Source organism: Helianthus annuus, chromosome 6, assembly GCF_002127325.2.
Source record: "Helianthus annuus cultivar XRQ/B chromosome 6, HanXRQr2.0-SUNRISE, whole genome shotgun sequence".
Lineage (NCBI taxonomy): Eukaryota > Viridiplantae > Streptophyta > Magnoliopsida > Asterales > Asteraceae > Helianthus > Helianthus annuus.
The window spans coordinates 38,171,404-38,191,349 of record NC_035438.2 but is presented as its reverse complement, the minus strand read 5'-3'; the positions used below and the strand labels follow the sequence as shown (position 1 = coordinate 38,191,349).

Genomic DNA, 19,946 nt, shown 5'->3' with positions numbered 1-19,946 from the left:
GAAGCTCATGATATAGTTTGATGTTTTTGAGTTGACTGTATAAGATTTACGAGCTTTCTTAGGCCTTGTATATTTGAGTGTGATCCAGCCGTGATCCCCACCATAGCGCCCCATAGCCCCGGGCCACACCGCCCCTAGGCACTATGGGCTGGATTTTTCGACTCCCACGATGAATATAACGGTGACAATGGCGAGAGTGGTGTGAGGGTAAGAGAAAGGGATATGAAGTGCTAGGCTAAGTAGTTAATGCGGTAAAATATCGAATGTCGGTCAATGACCGCTATTTGAGATATCGGTTATCGCGGTGGGATATCGGTAATTTAAAATCATGTTGAATTTATAATATATAACAACTTAATACTAACAATTCAGTATAGTCTCCTACCATTAACAAATTAACCTTTTGCAACTTGCAAAACTCTAACAATTGTAGCAAGGAGAAACTGACTAAGACTTAAAACACTAATAATAACAATAAGAAGAAAGACGAATGGTAGAACTAAGAAGAAATGTACTGATATCGGGAAAATCGATGATATATTGGTCAAATATCGGTCCAATATCGGTCATATATCGGTTAATATCGCCGATATTATCGATATCGATATTTTGCACCGATATCTCGGCAGGGGACTGATATCGGTTAATATCGCCGATATTATCTATACCGATATTTTGCACCTATACCTCGGCAGGGGACTGATAAAAAGTGATATATCGGGATATTAACTACATAGGTGCTAGGGGGTTATGGGGCTCCATCCACTACACACAAATATTATATCTCATTTCAATTGTTTTGCCACTTATCGCATAACCCCCCCCCCCCCCCACCCCCACCCCCTTCTCTTATAGAAGTTATGAGTCTTGACCACTACACATAATCTTATTATATTGGGGATGATATATACTTGTGCCATGATGTATTGTCTAATATACTCCGTTTTTATTATTTACATAATCAAGTTAAATACAATTACATTTACTAAACCACATAGAGTAAAGTTTGACATTATCAAGTTAACACAAGTAAAGGTGGGTAATGGTACAAGTTTATCCAACCCTAGAAAGTATGTTAAGAAACCCCCCACCCCACCCCCCACACACACACCCAATTAGTGGGAAACTAACTCAAATTGTCTCTCTACTTTGGGTTGACAATGGAGAAACATAATTCCAAGCAATAGTTCTATTGTCAAGTTAAGTCAGTTGTTACTAATTAACCGTAAATAAGTGTCATGTATGCAACTCCTAGTTCCAATCATTACAACGAACAACAACCAATTAAAAACCAAAGGGTCTTTGACTCTGGTGACGTGGGTAGCTCAAAGCTTAAGAAACTAACTTTAGTGTAATGTAGCGTAAAAGGTTAAAAGGGTTCAATTGACGACCCAGCTGTGGTGAACAGCAAAAAGCATGGGACAGGGTCACGTCCCATCACACTTAATGTGTGACATCCTCGCTCAGCCGCAGAAGAGAAACATGTGGGACGAGGCACTCTTTTATCCGCAAGTTAAAGCCTTCAACCCTCCAAAATGGGCAACCCCCTATCTGCAGTACCGGATCACTTAGTCAAAGGTTTCTTGTTTGAGGATTATCCTTCTCTATAAATGACCACTCCTGGTCATTTAACAAGACATTCCGAAATCTCTGACTCTCTGATACGGATCCAGGCCCTATCGACGAACCACCCGGTGATTCAAGTCCAGGACCCGACCCGAAGCGTGGCTAGGAAGACTGCCAGATTTGATTCCATCCAACCAATCCTTTTATATTTTTAAGTTATCTCCTTTTTTATTTCAATATTGATCATTCCCTTAATTATGTTATTTCGTTTCCATGTTTATTTCTAGTATTTTCTATTTAAGCAATTGTAAGCAAGGTTGGATGGTTATGAATAAAATAAGAATTCCTTTTGAACGTTGTGTTTTTTTCTAGAGATTGTTTGTTCCACTCGTATACGGATCCGTATCAAGTGGTATCAGCAGCTCGGGTTACTTGGGATGTATGCGCACGGGAGAGATCGTCGTTATCAACACCGTAGATTCGCCGCCGGAGGCAACAGTCATGAACAACGTGATCCCTGCGACATTGCTGAGATTGAACGCCTCCAAGCACGAATTCGTGAACTCGAATTCAATCAATATCAAGATGATTCTGTAACAGTAACGGATGTGTGGGAAGGCGAAGATGAGGACTTCCACAATGTTTTTGCACGCCGTCATCAGCACCAGGATCCACCACCCCCGCCACCCACGGACCCCATCCGGGCTTTGGTTATTCGCACCGAGATTCCAGAATTCGAGGGAACATTGCAACCGGATGATTTCATTGAGTGGTTACAAACCGTTGAATGTAACTTCGACCTCCGGGATGTCCCCGAAAAACTTAAGGTAAAACTCGTTGCTATTCGCTTTAAAAAATATGCCTCGTTACGGTGGGAATATGTGCAGAAACAACGGGAACGGGAGGGCAAACACAAAATCGAATCATGGGACAAGATGAAGCGGGTATTACGGTCTAAATTTTTACCCGCCAATCACCGCCAACAATCCTACATGGATTACCACAATTTTAAACAACATTCTTTATCTATGGAAGAATGTATTCAGGAATTCGAACGCTTGCGTATGCGTTGTGGTGTTGATGAAGATGAAGAACAAGTTATTGCTCGCTTGTTGGGGGCACTCCGATCAGAAATCTCAGATGTTATTCAATTGCAACAATATTGGTCATTTAATGATGTTTGCAGGTTAGCCTATCAAGTGGAAAAACAAGCAATTGCTAAGTCAAAACCTGCCACTCGCACAACCACCTTCCCGGACCCCGGCGTCGACATCATCACTACCCAAGGCCGGCCCAATCAAAGCCGACCCCCCCCCCCCCGTAGTACCAACAGGTCAGTCAACTTCCACGGGTAATGCTCTTCGTTGTTATAAATGCCAAGGCCTTGGCCACCTTAAAAGAGATTGCCCAAATAAGCAAGTTCTTGCTTTTATTGATGACATTGAACCAACTTATGATACTGACGGAGAGGAAGAGACCGAATTCCTTTACCCCGATCGGGGTGAAGCCCTTGCTATTCAGCGTCTTCTCAATACCGCGATGGCCGATTTAACCGATGACACGACATGGCTTCGTAACAACATCTTCCGAACAAAGTGTATGTCGAAAGGGAAAGTTTGTAATGTTATTATTGATGGGGGCAGTTGTGAAAATATGGTAGCAAGTTCTATGGTGGAAAAACTCAATCTGCCATTACACGATCACCCTGATCCGTACCAACTTACGTGGTTAAAAAAAGGTAATCTACTCAAAGTTACTCATCGATGTTTAGTCTCATTCTCCATTGGTAATAAATACATGGATGAAATTTGGTGTGAGGTCATACCAATGGATGCATGTCACCTATTATTGGGTCGGCCATGGCAATATGATCGGCGAGTTAAACACGACGGATTCCACAATACTTACACATTCAAAAAAGATGGTCTTAATATCACGTTGGCACCTTACAACCCACAACAGGAGGAATCACAAGCTTTGTTGGTTTCTAAGTCAGAATTTGTGGCTATAACAAAAACAACTCCCGAACACATAATTTTTGGTTTATTAATTGCCGAGGAAAATCCCGATGTACCTCCCGCTCCACCGGAAGCCCAACCACTATTAGCCGAGTTTCATGATGTTTTTCCGAATGATATTCAAGCAGGTCTTCCTCAAATCCGAGAGATACAACATTGTATTGATTTTTTACCTGGCGCTAGTATTCCCAATAAACCCGCTTATCGTATGAACCCAAAAGCGCTTGCCGAGTTACATCGCCAAGTCACAGAATTGTTGGAAAAAGGCCTCATTAGAGAGAGCATGAGCCCTTGTGCCGTCCCGGCCCTCCTCGTGCCCAAGCCGAATGGTAGCTTTCGGATGTATATTGACAGTCGCGCGGTTAACAAAATCACCATCAAATACCGATTTCCTATTCCGCGTTTTGATGACCTACTCGATCATTTACATGGTGCAATAGTCTTCTCCAAAATTGATTTACGTAGTCGATATCACCAGATTCGCATGCGACCGGGAGACGAGTGGAAGACCGCATTCAAGACACGGGATGGGTTATATGAATGGATGGTGATGCCATTTGGGTTGTCTAATGCCCCAAGTACTTTCATGAGGCTCATGAATCATGTCTTTAAGCCCCTTATTGGTCGATGCGTTGTCGTTTATTTCGACGACATATTGGTTTTTAGCAAAAATGTAACAGCTCATTTAGGCCACTTTCGGGATGTTTTCAAAATCCTACGAGAACAAAAACTGTATACCAACGCGAAGAAATCCCACTTTTTGACAACAGAGGTTATTTTTTTGGGATATTTGGTGTCGGCCAATGGTATACGTATGGATGAGTCAAAGGTCTCGGCTACTACCACGTGGCCGTCTCCGACTTCGCTTCACGAGGTTAGAATTTTTCATGTCTCGCGTCCTTTTATAGGCGTTTCATCCGAAATTTTAGCACTATTGTCGCCCCTATTACGGAGTGTTTGAAAAGTAGCAAGTTTACATGGTCTCCTGCAGCCGAAAAGTCATTTATTACCCTCAAAGCAGCGGTTACTAATGCGCCAGACCTTGCCTTACCAAGTTTTGATCATGTGTTCGAAGTCGAGTGTGACGCTTCGGGGGTGGGATTGGTGGTGTCTTGAGTCAACAGCACCGCCCTATCGCTTTTTTCAGTGAAAAATTAAGTGACACCCGGCGCCGATATAGTACCTATGATAAAGAATTTTATGCTATTGTTCGAAGTCTCGAATATTGGCGGCATTACCTCCTTCCCAGTGAATTTATTCTATACTCGGACCATCAACCTCTCAAGTTTATCCAAGGTCAGGCCAAACTCAACCCCCGGCACGCAAAGTGGGTCGAAACACTTCAAGATTTCACGTTCGTTATCCGACACAAAGCTGGGTCGGCAAATTCGGTTGCTGATGCATTAAGTCGTCGGCCAGCTCTTCTTAATTCTGTCACTTTTGGGGTCACCGGGTTTGAGTCGTTTTCTCATCTTTACCAAGACGACCCTGACTTTCATGATATTTGGCAAAAAAGTAAGGACGCACCGTATCAGTGTTTTGTGCAAAAGGGTGGCTTCCTTTATAAAGGGCAACGCTTATGTGTTCCTCAGTCTTCCTTTCGGGAGGCTATTGTTCTTGAATGTCATCAAGGGGCTTTGGGGGGTCACTTCGGGCGGTCTAAGACGGTTGCGTTAGTCCAAGATCGTTTTTTTTTTTTGGCCGAAAATCATACGGGAAGTTTCTAAAATTTTGAAAAGGTGTCGCGTTTGTCACATTGCCAAAACTCACAACACCAACCAAGGTCTGTATACACCATTACCAGCCCCTACACGGCCTTGGGAAGACGTTAGCATCGATTTTGTGGTAGGCTTACCGTTAACACAACGGAAAAAGGATTCAATTATGGTGGTTGTTGATTGTTTCTCAAAGATGGCTCATTTTGTTCCGTGTGTCAAAACCTTTGACGCTTTGCAAGTTGCGCGTCTTTATTTTGCCGAGATTGTACGATTGCATGGCGTTCCCAAGACTATCACTTCCGATCGTGATGTTAAGTTTATTAGCCATTTTTGGCGCACATTATGGAAACGATTGGGAGCAAAGTTGAAATTTAGTAGTTCTCACCATCCGCAAACTGACGGACAAACGGAAGTTACTAATCGAAGTTTGGGAAATTTACTCCGGAGCCTTGTCGGTGACAATCCTAAGAAGTGGGATCTTATTTTGCCTCAAGCCGAGTTCCGTATAATCGATCCAACCATAGCTCCACGGGATGAAGTCCGTTTTTTGTTGTGTATGGTCGAAATCCCTTCACTCCTCTTGATCTCGCCCCATTTCCCGAGTTGGAGCATTTCAGTACCGATGGGGATGAGCAAGCAAAACAGATTAAGCTCTTGCATGAACAGGTTCGTGAACAAATTATTAAGCATAATTTACAATACCAAGCGCGGGCTAATAAACATAGACGACATGTGGTATTCAACGAGGGTGATTTAGTTTGGGTTCATTTAAGTCGGGATCGTTTTCCGCCAGGCCGTTTTGGGAAGTTGCGCCCGAGGGCTGGTGGGCCTTTTCGTGTACTTCGACGTATTGGGGATAATGCTTACAAGATCGATCTCCCTGGTCACTACAAGGTTTCTGCCACCTTTAACGTTGCTGATTTAACACCGTATGTTCCCGACGATGAAGGTGACTCGGGGTCGAGTCCTTTTTTAGAGGGGGAGGATGATACGGATCCAGGCCCTATCGACGAACCACCCGGTGATTCAAGTCCAGGACCCGACCTGAATCGTGGCTAGGAAGACTGCCAGATTTGATTCCATCCAACCAATCCTTTTATATTTTTAAGTTATCTCCTTTTTTATTTCAATATTGATCATTCCCTTAATTATGTTATTTCGTTTCCATGTTTATTTCTAGTGTTTTCTATTTAAGCAATTGTAAGCAAGGTTGGATGGTTATGAATAAAATAAGAATTCCTTTTGAACATTGTGTTTTTTTCTAGAGATTGTTCCACTCGTATACGGATCCGTATCACTCTCTCTCTCTAGAATATACACTTTGTATGTTCTATTCTTTACATTCAATACAACTATCACATCGCATGCACAGAATCTGGCTTGAGACATTCTCGGCCTTGAATTGTAAGCAATTGATAATAAAAGTGATCCTACCCTACGTATGCATACGTAGGGGGACTCGTAACCTGCGTTAGGCAAAACGAGACTCTTGAAGCCTTTTGCCTAACCAGCCCTGTCACTATACTTGGTCTCATATTTGTTGTAGCAATAGACTCTTTGGCCTAACAATACCAAGGTGTTTAAAAGGAAAAAAATAGTTTTATTTTTTGAATCTTAATTGCATAATTATGAAAATCCAAACCTAAAGAGCAAAACTAACAATTCAGCATAAGGCTTCTTACAATCAATGCAATTAATGGAAAACTAATCCATTTAAATGGAACAGATATAAAACGAGAAGCAACAAAGAAAGATTAAAGCTACAATGGGCCAACCTTATCGCCTTTTTTACTTTAGATTTTATTACAACTACTTTTCAGTGAATATTAAGTTTCTTTGACCCACTGGGCCAACCAGCCCAAATTAACCCCTTTTGAACACTTATTATTTTCACTAGCGGTAAGATCCGTGTGCAAACACGGGTCGTTTCTTAGAAAACCATGCATAGCATATATTGACAGAACATATAGATATGTGTATAGATATTGTACCAAAACGTGTTATCTATTATAGCTAAAAGACAACTATAAGTAAATATAAAAGATATTTAACAAAGTTAATAAAAGATGTCTAACAAACTTAATAAAATTCATCAGTTACATATGATTATTTCCATTCTCTTATTCATAAAAGAGAGTATCCACCCATTGACAATATAAATTGTTATAAACATAAGTACATGTGAAAGATGTCTAACAAACTTAATAAAATTCGAATACAACTTAACTTTAACAAACATTAACTAAGAACATACGATCACCTGCCTAAACAACACACATCAAACCTCACTCAAGAATTTGCTACGCAACAACATGTCCTTCGCTACATGTTGTGATCTGGTTAAATATGCTACTGCAAACAATGTAACAGCTGCTGATCCAACAATCTCCCTATACAACAGATGATACGAAAACCCTTTTTTATTACTGATTTTTATTTCTCATCAACATCTCCCTGATTTGTCCTTTGAATTGTAGTTCAAAGTCCAGGGAGAACATGTCTTCTTCATCATCCCTCTCAAGTTGAAGGTCCAACAAATCTTGGAGATCGTATGCATTCAGATTATATGCATTATCCATTTTAATATCTTCAACACTACCATCTGATCTGATCAAAGTCAATACTTGGGTTTTTGAGCATGACTTCCACTTTACTATTTTTGGATCAATTGGTTTTCTTGGGCAAAGAATTATTGAAGATGAGTTTGGTGATTGTGGTCTGCTAACTAAATTTGCAATTGATTCAGACAAATCAGATGATGAGAGAAGGTTTTTCAGAGTACCGATTTTTGGAGACAGAGCAGCAGTTGTAGGATAGACTGAGTTTTGAAGAACATTTGAATGTTCAGCTCTAACTTCTTCCAGCTTTTTGTAGGTCTCAACTATCTTCAGTTTAGACCATCTGGCAATGGATCTAACTGGACCATAATCAACAGCCACAAGCTCTGCTCTCATTCTTTTAAACTTCAATACTTCATCTGAATCCACTGTTTTGACTTTCTTCCAATTAGGTTGAGTTGGCTTTACCAGAGGATCATTGTTCATTTTTGTGATTCTATCGATATGAGTTTTTCTCTTACGTGTGGAGATGATTTCTGGTGAAGGAGAATGTTTTGGTAGTGAAGATGAATGTCTGGGAAATCTTTGTGACGTTGGAGATGGTTGGATTGTGGTTGGTGTAGTGAAAATGATCATGGCAGATGTTTGAGAAACTTCTGCTGAAACAACTGGTGTCTCAGCAGCTGTTTGGTAAACATCTGCTGATACTTTTGTGTTCCCGGCATCTATTGACAAAATGAGTGATGATGGTGTGGAAGGTATTTTCTCCTTCTTTTATGGTGGTTTTTTTGGAGAAGGTTGGGATTTAAGTTGAGCAGGCGATACAATTTCTGTAGGATTAGCTTTTGAATCTGGTGGCAACTTTCTCAATGAATCTTTCTCCCCCTTTTTGGCATCATTGTCATCATCATCTTTCTCAAAGATTGATGTAGAGATGGAGCCAGTAAGTTCCAACAGATGTTCCTTAATGTTCATAATGTCTGCTTGTGTGTCTTTATACCTGGCATCAACCAAATTTCTGATAAATTCCAAACTGAAATTGCGGTTACTTTCAGCCAAATTCCTCTGAGCTTGAAGGATGGGTTGCATAGAATTCCAAAGCTCGTTGGCAATTTCCTGTCTAGTAGGTTGATTTTTAAAAAGCTCTATCATCTGCTTAATCAATTCTTTCATTTCAGCAACATATGTTTCAATGGTAGACACTCTAACCGTCAAATCCTTATAAGTTAATTCATCACCTACTTTAATAGGATCATCTGAATTCCCATCTGTAGTGGTTGTATTTGTTTTGATAATAGGAGAAGTCTCCATATCATTAGAAACAGATGCCCCTTTTTCTTCGTTCTGGGGACTTCCCACTGAAGCAGAGATTACAGTTGTAACCTCATCAGTAGTTACCTTCAAGGGAGTCTTAATGATGTAACCACTGTCCAACTGATCACCAATGGGTTCAACAGTTGTAGCGGCTGCTCCACTTGAACTACCACCAAGAGTTTCGTAATACTCAACGGGGATAACCTACTCAACTGTTTGTAGTATAGGAGATTGAATTGGTTCAGACACAGTCATTTGTTACGATCTACTCTCAGTAATGTGTGCATTAGAGGAACTGTTTTCTTTCTGAAATTCAATTGCTTCAAACAGAGGTAATATTGTTGATGGAACTTGAGCTGAGGGTTGTGGTGTAGAAAGAGTGATTGCCCTGGGAGAGGGACTTTTAAACATACTTTCATATAAAAGGTCTACTTCATGTTGTGGTGTCCCTGTACTTACAACATGATCCTTTTGTGACGATACATGAGGAGTTTGGATGGGTTGAGATCTTTCAAACAACTGTGAAGAAGTAGCAGCAGTGGTTTCAAGTGACATTTGTGTTGTCACTGCATTAACCTCTGGGATCTCATCTTCCAGAGGAACCTTTTTATTTTGTTTAGTTTTGATGGGATTTTTGGATGTGACAGCTTTCTTTTTGTGTTTTCCTGGTGTGTGTTTCACAACACCGTTTGTGGTGTCATGATCACCAGGAGCAGTTCGCTCAACAACAGAAGTTAGAGCAACTGATGCGCACGCATCTAAAACATGCTCATCTCCCTTTGTTTCAGTTGTTGAAACTTTTGACTCTTTATCCATTAGTTTAGTAAAAGTTTTACTTGTAAGACTATTTATTTGAAAAGCTACACCTTGTTCAAAATCTGTTTGTGACACTTGTTTTCGTAGGTAGTAGCTTAGAAGTCTTGGATACAACAGAAAAGCATTACTACGAACACCTTTTTTCAATTTTTTCACATTTTTCACATTATTCAACAAATCAGAAAACAGTGCTTGTGATAAATTGTAATCAGATTTTGTTAAAATAGCATAACCCAAATACTGAATGTTCAAAGGTATCTCATTAAATGCGGTGGTCTTGGCTGAGAGACAAGTTAAAAGAGTATGAAACAAAAATTTCATTGGCGGAGGGAAGTTTGGTTTGTAGATAGTAACTTCCTTTAATTGTGCATCATACCCTCTTTCAATGAACTCTGTATGAAGTTCAAGTTTTTCAAAGTTGTTCTTACCTCCCAAGTCGTCCAATGCAAATGTAGTGGAAATTGTAAAGGGAGAAATTCGTACCACACTTTCCTCGACCTTAGATGTGATGGCAACTGGATTATTATCTTCAGCCTCTATTTCAGCATTAAACCAAAATTGTCGGAGTGTTTCTGTATGAACCGGAGCATCAGCAGTAAGAATTGATTTGTATTTCGATGACGTTAAAAGGTCAATTATTGAGTGATGGCTGGTATTTTTGCTGGTTTTCTCGAAGATGGGGAGGTAGTTGTGAGGGTTTTTGATGTTCAGAGACATGATCGGATAAGAAGGTGATTTGGGGATGAAACAAGGTTTAAATTGGAGGGTTTTTAATATGTTGGAAACTGTTTTTGAGAATTTTGAATTCGAGACTGCAGTGGTAGAACCTCGATTTAGGGATGAAACAGCTTTTATATAGAGAGAAGAAGTGAATGCTGACGTGGCAGTAGTTACAAATATTTGATGGCTAAGATTTGTCCACGTCAGAACCTCTCTTGCGACAACCGATGAAAATTGTTTGGAAACATCTGTTGGTCGTTGGGAACAATGTGAATCAAACAGTCGTTAGATAAACAGAAGTTATGAGAACAGATGATAACTTTCAGCAGTTGTTTTATTTTTAGCTAACATCTGTCCACGTCAGAACCTCTGTTGTCATAATGGATGACAGTCAGCAGTTTAGTAAATCAACAGTCATTAGGATAAACAGAAATTATCACAACAGGCGGTAACCTTTAATAGTGGATGTATTTTTAGGAAAGCAGAAGTTTCAAAAACAGTTTTTTTCAATCGGTGTAACTCAACAGTCGTAAGTCTAACATCTGTTATTAGCCCAACCACTGTTAGTATCAAATCCTCTGTTAAGCATTTTAAGATTGAATATCATCTGTTGTTCCTTAACATCTGTTGACCCATAGCAGACCTTTGCATCTTCAGACATGTATTCATCATCAGATGCTCGCTTTTGTCAGACTTTAGCTACAACACACCTTTTATAACACAAAATATACCGTAAATTCTTCCAAAAAAAACTGTTGTTGATAAACGAAATTATATAATATTACTTATAGCAGACGTTATATAATAATACTTATTCATCATTAGCCCAACCACTGTTAGTATCAAATCCTCTGTTAAGCATTTTAAGATTGAATATCATCTGTTGTTCCTTAACATCTGTTGACCCATAGCAGACCTTTGCATCTTCAGACATTTATTCATCAACAGATGCTCTTTTTGTCAGACTTTAGCTACAACACACCTTTTATAACACAAAAATATACCGTAAATTCTTCCAAAAAACTGTTGTTGATAAACAAAATTATATAATATTTACTTATAGCAGACGTTATATAATAATACTTATTCATCATTAGCGCAACCACTGTTAGTATCAAAATCCTCTGTTAAGAATTTTAAGATTGAATATCATCTGTTGTTTGTTAACATCTGTTGACCCATAACAGACCTTTGCATCTTCAGACATTTATTCATCAACAGATGCTCTCTTTTGTCAGACTTATAGCAGAGGTTATATAATAATACTTATTCATCATTAGCCCAACCACTGTTAGTATCAACAGTCGTTAGAATACACAGTTGTTTCATCATCAGCAGATGTTCTCTTTTGCCAAACTTTAACTACAACAGACCTTTTACAACTCCAAGTATTGACTCTCTGTAATTTGCAGGAGCACAGATTCTTCAAAAAACTGCTATCAATGATCAAATTCTAAACATTTGTTTTATCTTTGCACTCATCTGTTCACCATCAAACCAACCCTTGATACTATTAAACCTCTGTTGACTTACCAAACAGATGTTCAAACAAAATTCAACATCAACATAATATGTTCACCATCAAACCAACCCTTGACACTATTAAACCTCTGTTGACTTACCAAACAGATGTTCAGACACAATTCAACATCAACATAATCTAAATCTTACTCAAACACTAAATAAGTAAAAACAAAACACAACATAAATTCATAAAATTAAAATTTATTCATTTATTCATGACATTAAAACTAAAACTCCAATAATTACATCACATACTGAACAACATTAAAGTTCAAATCTAACAAAAAACAGCAAGAATTAAGAAACTTTAGCTTCAACTCCATCGATTGCTGAACCTCTCGATGTATGTCCTTCAACATCGCCATGAACTCCACGTCTCTATCACCGCACTCTATATTACTGATAACACAAAGCTCACGAACGGAGGTTGAAGGCATCCGCATAAGATCTCTGGAAACCTGCTCTCTAGTGAACAGGACAACTTGCAATCCATCAAAACATCTCTTCAACTCTTGAAGAGTAGCCCTATCTTCATACACCTGTTCCTCGATTTGCCTGACAAAACGCTGCTTTAAATCATCTGATTTTGCATATGTGAATGACGCCATTTGAATAAACTATATTACTCGACTTTCCTGAAAGTATGATATTTTCGTAGGAAAACGTGATGAAAAACAGGTGAAGTGACTATGAGTTTATATACTGAAATTTGGTATTATGAAAACGTGTACATTTAGTATAAACATATTAATGTATATTTCAAAACAGCGTTCTTTTAATGCAAAAACCTTTTCAAACCCCAACTTTTATGGGAAAACTGTAAAATTAAATACCAAGAAACCCAAGGGACAAAATTTCGAAGTTCAAAGAACAATTGCAGATTATCACAATTACAATTAACCTCTTGATTTACCATGTAGACGCGTTTTTAAACTCTATAAAAGACCGATGATTACTTTTAATTCAAAACATCAACAAATTGTCCGACAAATCCCTTTCTGTCAAAAATTGTTCCAAATCAGAAAACCAACAAAAAAATTTACATGGCAAACTTCAGCTTCTACCACTGGTCAGACACCAGCGATGTTAAAACACAGTTCTCCATGTGGTCACTCAAAGAACAAAGAACAGACGAAGAACTAAACAGGAAAGTCGACATAATAAATGACACTAATTACAACAAAACCTGGAAAAGCATAGCATTGCTCGATGAAGTCCTCCACTCTCCTCCATCAGAGTTCCAGAAGAATGCAGAAGAGTTTCTGACACAACTTCTAAAACAGGATCAAAAAATCTGCAACATGCTAACTGACCTGAAATTCAAAAGAGAGCATGAAATCACATGGAGAAAGGCCAGAGTCTACGAAATCCTAGCAAGTGTTAACTCTAGCGTGTAATACTTTATAAATATTTTATTAAATTTGTATTTTTCTATGTAGTAGTTCATTTTAATAATATAAACATGCATCTTAACATATTCTAAAATGTCAGTGTAAATAAAAACTCTCAACATCATCAACAGTTAATCAAAATAAGAAACAAACCTAACATGCAAAGGTCTCTTCTCAACTGTTGTAGCACATCTGACTTTTCACGATATTGCACGAATCTATACTTTCTATAAAAGGAGAAAATCTTCCTGACGCAAGAAAACCTGACTTTCGATTTAACGAAAATCGAACAATGCAACTCTCCCATCAAAGAAGATAGCACATGCAACTTTTCACGATGTTGCAACAATGATACTGCAACATCGATATTGAAAGGTTGATGTGTGATGGGAAGCTTTATTGAAACAACGATGTTGGAACAATGATACTGGAACGATAACATGTAAACATAATCAACAAACATTCAAACAAAGAAGTGTAATCGGAGATTAGCGGCTGAATCACGAGAAAGATGCATTTGAGAGAGAGAGATACGCTCACAGAAGTGAGCGGGAGAGATTTGAATGTGGAGCCAGATTATTAACCCTTATTTATAGAATTGGAATATATGGTTTGAATTTTGAATGTGGAGCCAAAATTTTGAATGTCGACAGATGTTTATTGGGAACTGATGTTTGATTATAAAATGTTGAGGGCAGATGTTTAAACAAAAGTTTAAATATTATTTTATATTAGGCTTTAAATGGGCAGACCTTTCCTCAGCAGACCTTTGCATCTTAAATGTGGACCACCTTTAAATTTTAAAGTCTTTTAATATTAAGCTTTATGATATAATAATGACATAAGAAAAGCATTGTTGGACATACTCTCCTGCTGACACATCAGTTTTTCTTATGTTATTGGGATTTCTCCTTTTATAGAAAGTATAGATTTTATTAAACCTAAGTGTTATTGAATGATTTACTTATTTCAATTAAACTAACAATACATATATAATATCATACATATATCACATACCATGGTGATCAGTTAATATGTATTCATACAGAAGTTTCAGAATAATAAAAAAAAATAGAAATTCTTTGTAATTTTACCAACATTTTTTAAAGGTCACATAAATATGAGAATCACAAACCAAACAAACAAACCCACAAACTTAAAACAAACTACTAATAAGCAAGATACACAGTAACTTGAAGCAGTGTCTCTGTGCCATCATTGTTCTGCTGGTTTGTACCCTGAAATGTCTTCACCACAGCATGTCCCTTAGCATTCACATACTTACCAGTTCCACCCATAACCGCCAGCTGAGACTCCGCAACCGCACTCCGGTGAACCCCCATAAAACTCAAACTATCAATGTAACTCCCATGCATAAACATCACACTAAATGCCATTGTCTGACTCTTTCCATCTATTGAGCTTGATACATAGAACCCTTGAGCCTTTCCAATCAGACCCGACCCCAGCTCATGTCCTTCGGTCAACTCATCATCAATCACGGTCAATGTCCCGAACATAAACTGTTGTAAAGCATTACCTTGAGGTAGCTGTCCACCGTTAATGGCTGCAAACACGTTGTTGTTGTTATTGTTGTTGTTATTGTTATTGTTTTGGAAAACATTCGAGGTGGTCCCGCCTAGACCGGTTAGGAATGGGAGGTTGTTGTTGTTGATAATCCCATTGTTACCATCGTCTTGTGGGACGCCATTGTTAACCGGGAGATTGGCACCGTTTGGTTTTGCAAACGGGACCTGACCGTTGACAGCCGGGTTAGTGACAGCACCAGTGACGGCTTTAGCCGAGGGGTTGGACCCGCCGAGAATGTCATGCATGAAAAAGGTTAGTGTGTGATCAGGACCTTCGACGGGTACCACTCCTGCAGCACTAGTGGCTGGGTTAGGTGGTATGGCGCCCAAGGGAGTCACATCATCGCCTGCTTCGGGTGCAACCACGGGGGTCGTGGGTTCTGGTTCCTCGACTAGGGTTCGAGCCGAGAGAGTTAATGGGATTGTGGTGGCTAGGATAAGAAGAAGGGAGAGTAGTGAAAATAAAGTGAAGGTAGAGGCTGCCATAAGAAAGGTTTGTTTGATCAAGTGAATGATTGATGCGATAGTGGATATTGTTAGATGTGATGTGTTTGAATTATGAAAGATGTGTGTATTTATACACACACTAAAATGGGGGATTCAAAAATGGTGAAGTTGATAACATGGAGTGGGTGCCATTAGAGTTAGTCAACTAAACTTGTGTTCTTTAAATTCTAAACAACTACTACTAAAAGTATTTTAAATCCAAACACCCTAAAGTGTTTTTTTTTATTAATAAAGTATTAATTGGAAGGAAATAAAGTAAATATTAACAAAATACATTAGTAGTGTGAAACATAAGAGAGGTTAGAATATGGATATTGATCAATTGATAGTAACTTGACAAAAATTTTCAAATTGTTTAATGATGATGTTATTTTGAATTTAGTTAGAACTCCACTTGCGATATGCGCATATAATGTATATATGTGTGGGCCATCGGGGGGCAAAAGTGAAAGTGCACTAATTTTTACGTTATTTTACTAATTTTGTGAAAATAACGTTAAAAGTTGAGGACGGTTAATCATACATCATGTGGTGGCGTTGATAGCTGAAAGACAAAAGGGTACATGCACTAATTGGTCTTTGTCCCGATTGCTGAGTGTTATGTGCCTTATGTCCAAGGCTTGACGCAAAACTACTATCGAGCTAAGAGTCTCACTGGAAGCAGCCTCTCTATTCCTACGGGGTAGAGGTAAGGCAGTCCACATCTTACCCTCCTTAGATCCTACCTTGGTTTTGCTATTGCTGGGATTTACTGAGTACGATGATGATATTGTCATATTGATTTTACGTTTAAGAATGTTGGATTTTTGTTTTAAATTTTTTATGTTCATCCATGTGCGTATGTGTTCGCTTAGCATATTAATAAATAAACATATAAAAAATAACACGAACAAGTTTATTTTCTTAACGAGCAACAATATTTGTTTAACTAACGTGTTTGTGTACATTTATTTGTTCGGCTAGAGTTAAACGAAACAAATGGACCTATACACTTGACGAAACCAATTCGGACACAAGCAAACAGGCACTTTTATCCCCACTGCAAGTGCTAGCGACCAATGCTTCCCAGGACGAGAAATCAGGGCTCATTCGTCTATTCATCATCTCCTCCATTACAAAGCAAGCATCGTCCACCTTCCCGTTGTTAACCAAACCAATAATTAAACAACAAAAGGTTTCCAACCGCGCACAATGCCTACTCAATAACATCGCGTTTAGAACCTTCAAGCCCTCATCGAACTTTCCACTGTTACAATAACCATCAACTATCATTCTATATGTGGCTGCATTCGGCTCAAAACCATTAACCTGCATCTCAACTAACATCTTGTAGGCTTCTTCAACTTTACTCTCTTTGCATAGATAATTAATCAGTATGTTATACATTACAACATCCGGCTTAATTCGCCTTTTCTTCATGTCATTAAGCAACCCTTTAGCCTCATCAAAGTTTCCTCTTTTCGCAAGATCATTCATCAAAACCCCATAATTAACAAGCCGCGGTTTACACCCTTGATATTCCATATCAAACATCATCTTTTTCGCCTCCTTAAACTTTCCCACCGAACACAACGCCTCCATCAACAAACCATACGATACAGCATTCGGTTTCTTCCCTTTGCCAACCATCTCATCAAACAACCTCTTAGCCTGTGTAAACTCACCCTTCTTACTCCAAAACCCAATCTGACAATTATAAGTTACCACACTAGGCTCAACTTCTCTTTCAAGCATTTCATCAAACACCTTACGCGCACCGTCCCACTCCCCCTTCCCAAGCCACCCCTTCATCATAACATTAAACGACACCACATTCGGTCGAAAACCCATCTTCGAACACCCCTTAAACATCTCCCCAGCATCATCCAACCTCCCATTCTGAACCAAAACATTCAAAATCGCATTCAACGACTGCAACGAACGGTAGCAATCAAACGACGGCATTCTCCGAAACAATTCAACCGCTTTATCGACAAACCCGGTCTTCCCGTAATGCTGGATCAACCCAATGAACAGGGCTTCTTTACATCTAACGTTATACAGCTGTAACTGTTGAAGAAGGGTTTCAACTGCTTCAAAGTTTCGTTTTTTGGCAAGTTTGTAAATGAGGGATGAGTAAGATGGGTAGTCGTGTTTGAAGGTGCCAGTTTGGTGGTAATCGTTGAATACGGAGAAGAGTTCGTCTGGGTTTTGAATGTTTTTGAGATCGGTGACGAATGGGATCAGTTTGCGGGGGGGTTTGTGGGGTTTTTGTTGTTTGTGATAATGGCGAACGAGAGTGTAAGTGCAGGGTGATTTGCGGAGAATGGACATGGGTTTGTGATTTTGGTTATGGAAGGTTAGTTAAGTGATTATGGAAGATGTGAGAGGTTGTAGCCTGTATGGAAGAACGACAGAAAAAGGAGCCGGCAGATGAATACGGGCTATTTTTTCTTTTTAACTACAAATTTCTTTTATTTCTAGCGTTTAAAGTTTTGAACCCAAAATCTTTTTTATGGTGTTTAAAGGTTTTGTCTTTGTTAATGCACAGGGCCGGATTTGGGCCTGTGCGGGAAGTGTCACCGCACAGGCCCCATAATATCGAGGGGCCCAAAATTGTTTAAAAATATACCTTTAATTTATATATAAATCTTTTAACGTAAAAACATAAACAAGTTGGCTCTTTCGTGCAGTGGAAAGGCCACTTTTTTGCCATTTTAAACCTCCCGTGTTCGATTCCCTGTGGTGTTAATTTCTTTTTTCTACTTTTTGAGTTCTTTCAAGTTTTGTTTGGGCCTCAACTAGATGATTCAGCTTATTTTTTAATTGGTGGAAACTCATAAGGCCCATATACTCCAACAAATTAACCTTTTTAGTCTTTAGTTTAATTTTTGTAAGTTCTTTTTTTTCCTAATGTTATCATTTACATAATAAGTTCTTTCTTTTACAATATAAACCTAGTAGGACTCCGTTTTCTAGTATCATTTATTTTACTTATATGAAATGGTTAGTGTTGCAAACTAATTTAGATATGTTTATACATATTAGAGTTCTTTTTGCTTAAAGAATTGAAGTGTTGGTTACTTTTGCTTGTTCATGAAACCAATGTTAGGTGTAATAATCTATTTGTAACATAAAACTCAGATATTTTTCTCAATCCATGCTAATTTGAGCTTTGTATCAAGTCTATGAACATGAATAGTTGTGATAATTGATAAGTTTTTTTAATAATTCTGAAATTAATTGAGCTCATTTTCATACAGATGTTTAGATAACACTTGAACCCTGTATGTTGATTGAAACATGTAATGTACATATTAAAATCTTTGTTACTTATTGTGGACTTTGAGATATAGAAAATGTCGTCCGATTCTGAAACTTGTTCATCCGTCTATCTAATACATATGGAGACCTCACTATTTAACATAGATCATTTTGCTATAATAATTTTTTATTGTTTATTGTTATTACAACCATCGTCATAATACTAATACTGATTTTATATACACGTATTTATTTTGAGGGCCCCAATTTTCCTACTCGCACAGGGCCTAAAAGTTCTTAGGGATTTTCAGAGACGGCCCTGTTAATGCACCACCACTCTATTGACAAAATTACGGCTAAATATACATATGTATGTATATAAAAATAACGGGCTATTATGTGGACCATTTGTAATTCACAATAAGTTTTTATGCATCAGTCATCTTAGCTGACAGATCCTATATATGTGTTATATAACACATTTAATTGAAAATAAAAGATAAAATATAAAGTCATTATCTCATATCATCATAAGGTTTAAACACCAACTAAAAGCTATAATGTTTCAAAAATTGTATATATGATTATCTGACACCTAATAACTATATTGGAGCTCGTAATTGGTTAAACGAATAGAAGAAAGACATTTTCTTTATTTTGGTATTAATTATAGTCAAAAAGTTTGGAGGCATAAACAAATGATTAGTCACTCACGATCTTAGGGTGGGCGGGGCGTAATTCGGGGAGGGGTTTCACCGATTAGGGGGGCGGCGCCATTGGAGCGATGAACAAGAGAGAGGTAGACAAGGCAGTGGGCTCTCGCCGATGGAGAGAGAGAGGAAAGATGGTGGGTCAGCCCACTTTCAACCAATCAAACTTTTTCTTTTTTTTTTCTTTTTTTTTTCTTTTTTTTTTGTTTGAATAAAAAAATAAGGGGAGTTAAGAGGGGAGTGGCGCCATCAAATTGGGGTGTTAGGGGAGT

At 38.4% G+C, this 19,946-nt stretch overlaps 2 protein-coding genes across 2 annotated transcripts; both read right to left on the bottom strand.

Moving 5' to 3' along the window:
* Window positions 1–14,684: 14,684 nt before the first annotated feature.
* LOC110865260 (dirigent protein 10) lies at window positions 14,685–15,746 on the bottom strand. Its single transcript, XM_022114497.2, has one exon. It carries the CDS (start codon window positions 15,698–15,700, stop codon window positions 14,795–14,797), a length of 906 nt encoding a protein of 301 aa, XP_021970189.1. The 5' UTR covers window positions 15,701–15,746; the 3' UTR covers window positions 14,685–14,794.
* Window positions 15,747–16,593: 847 nt separating this feature from the next.
* LOC110865261 (pentatricopeptide repeat-containing protein At1g07740, mitochondrial) lies at window positions 16,594–18,140 on the bottom strand. Its single transcript, XM_022114498.2, has one exon. The coding sequence runs from the start codon at window positions 18,032–18,034 to the stop codon at window positions 16,706–16,708; it is 1,329 nt and encodes a 442-aa protein (XP_021970190.1). The 5' UTR covers window positions 18,035–18,140; the 3' UTR covers window positions 16,594–16,705.
* Between the last annotated feature and the right edge of the window lie 1,806 nt (window positions 18,141–19,946).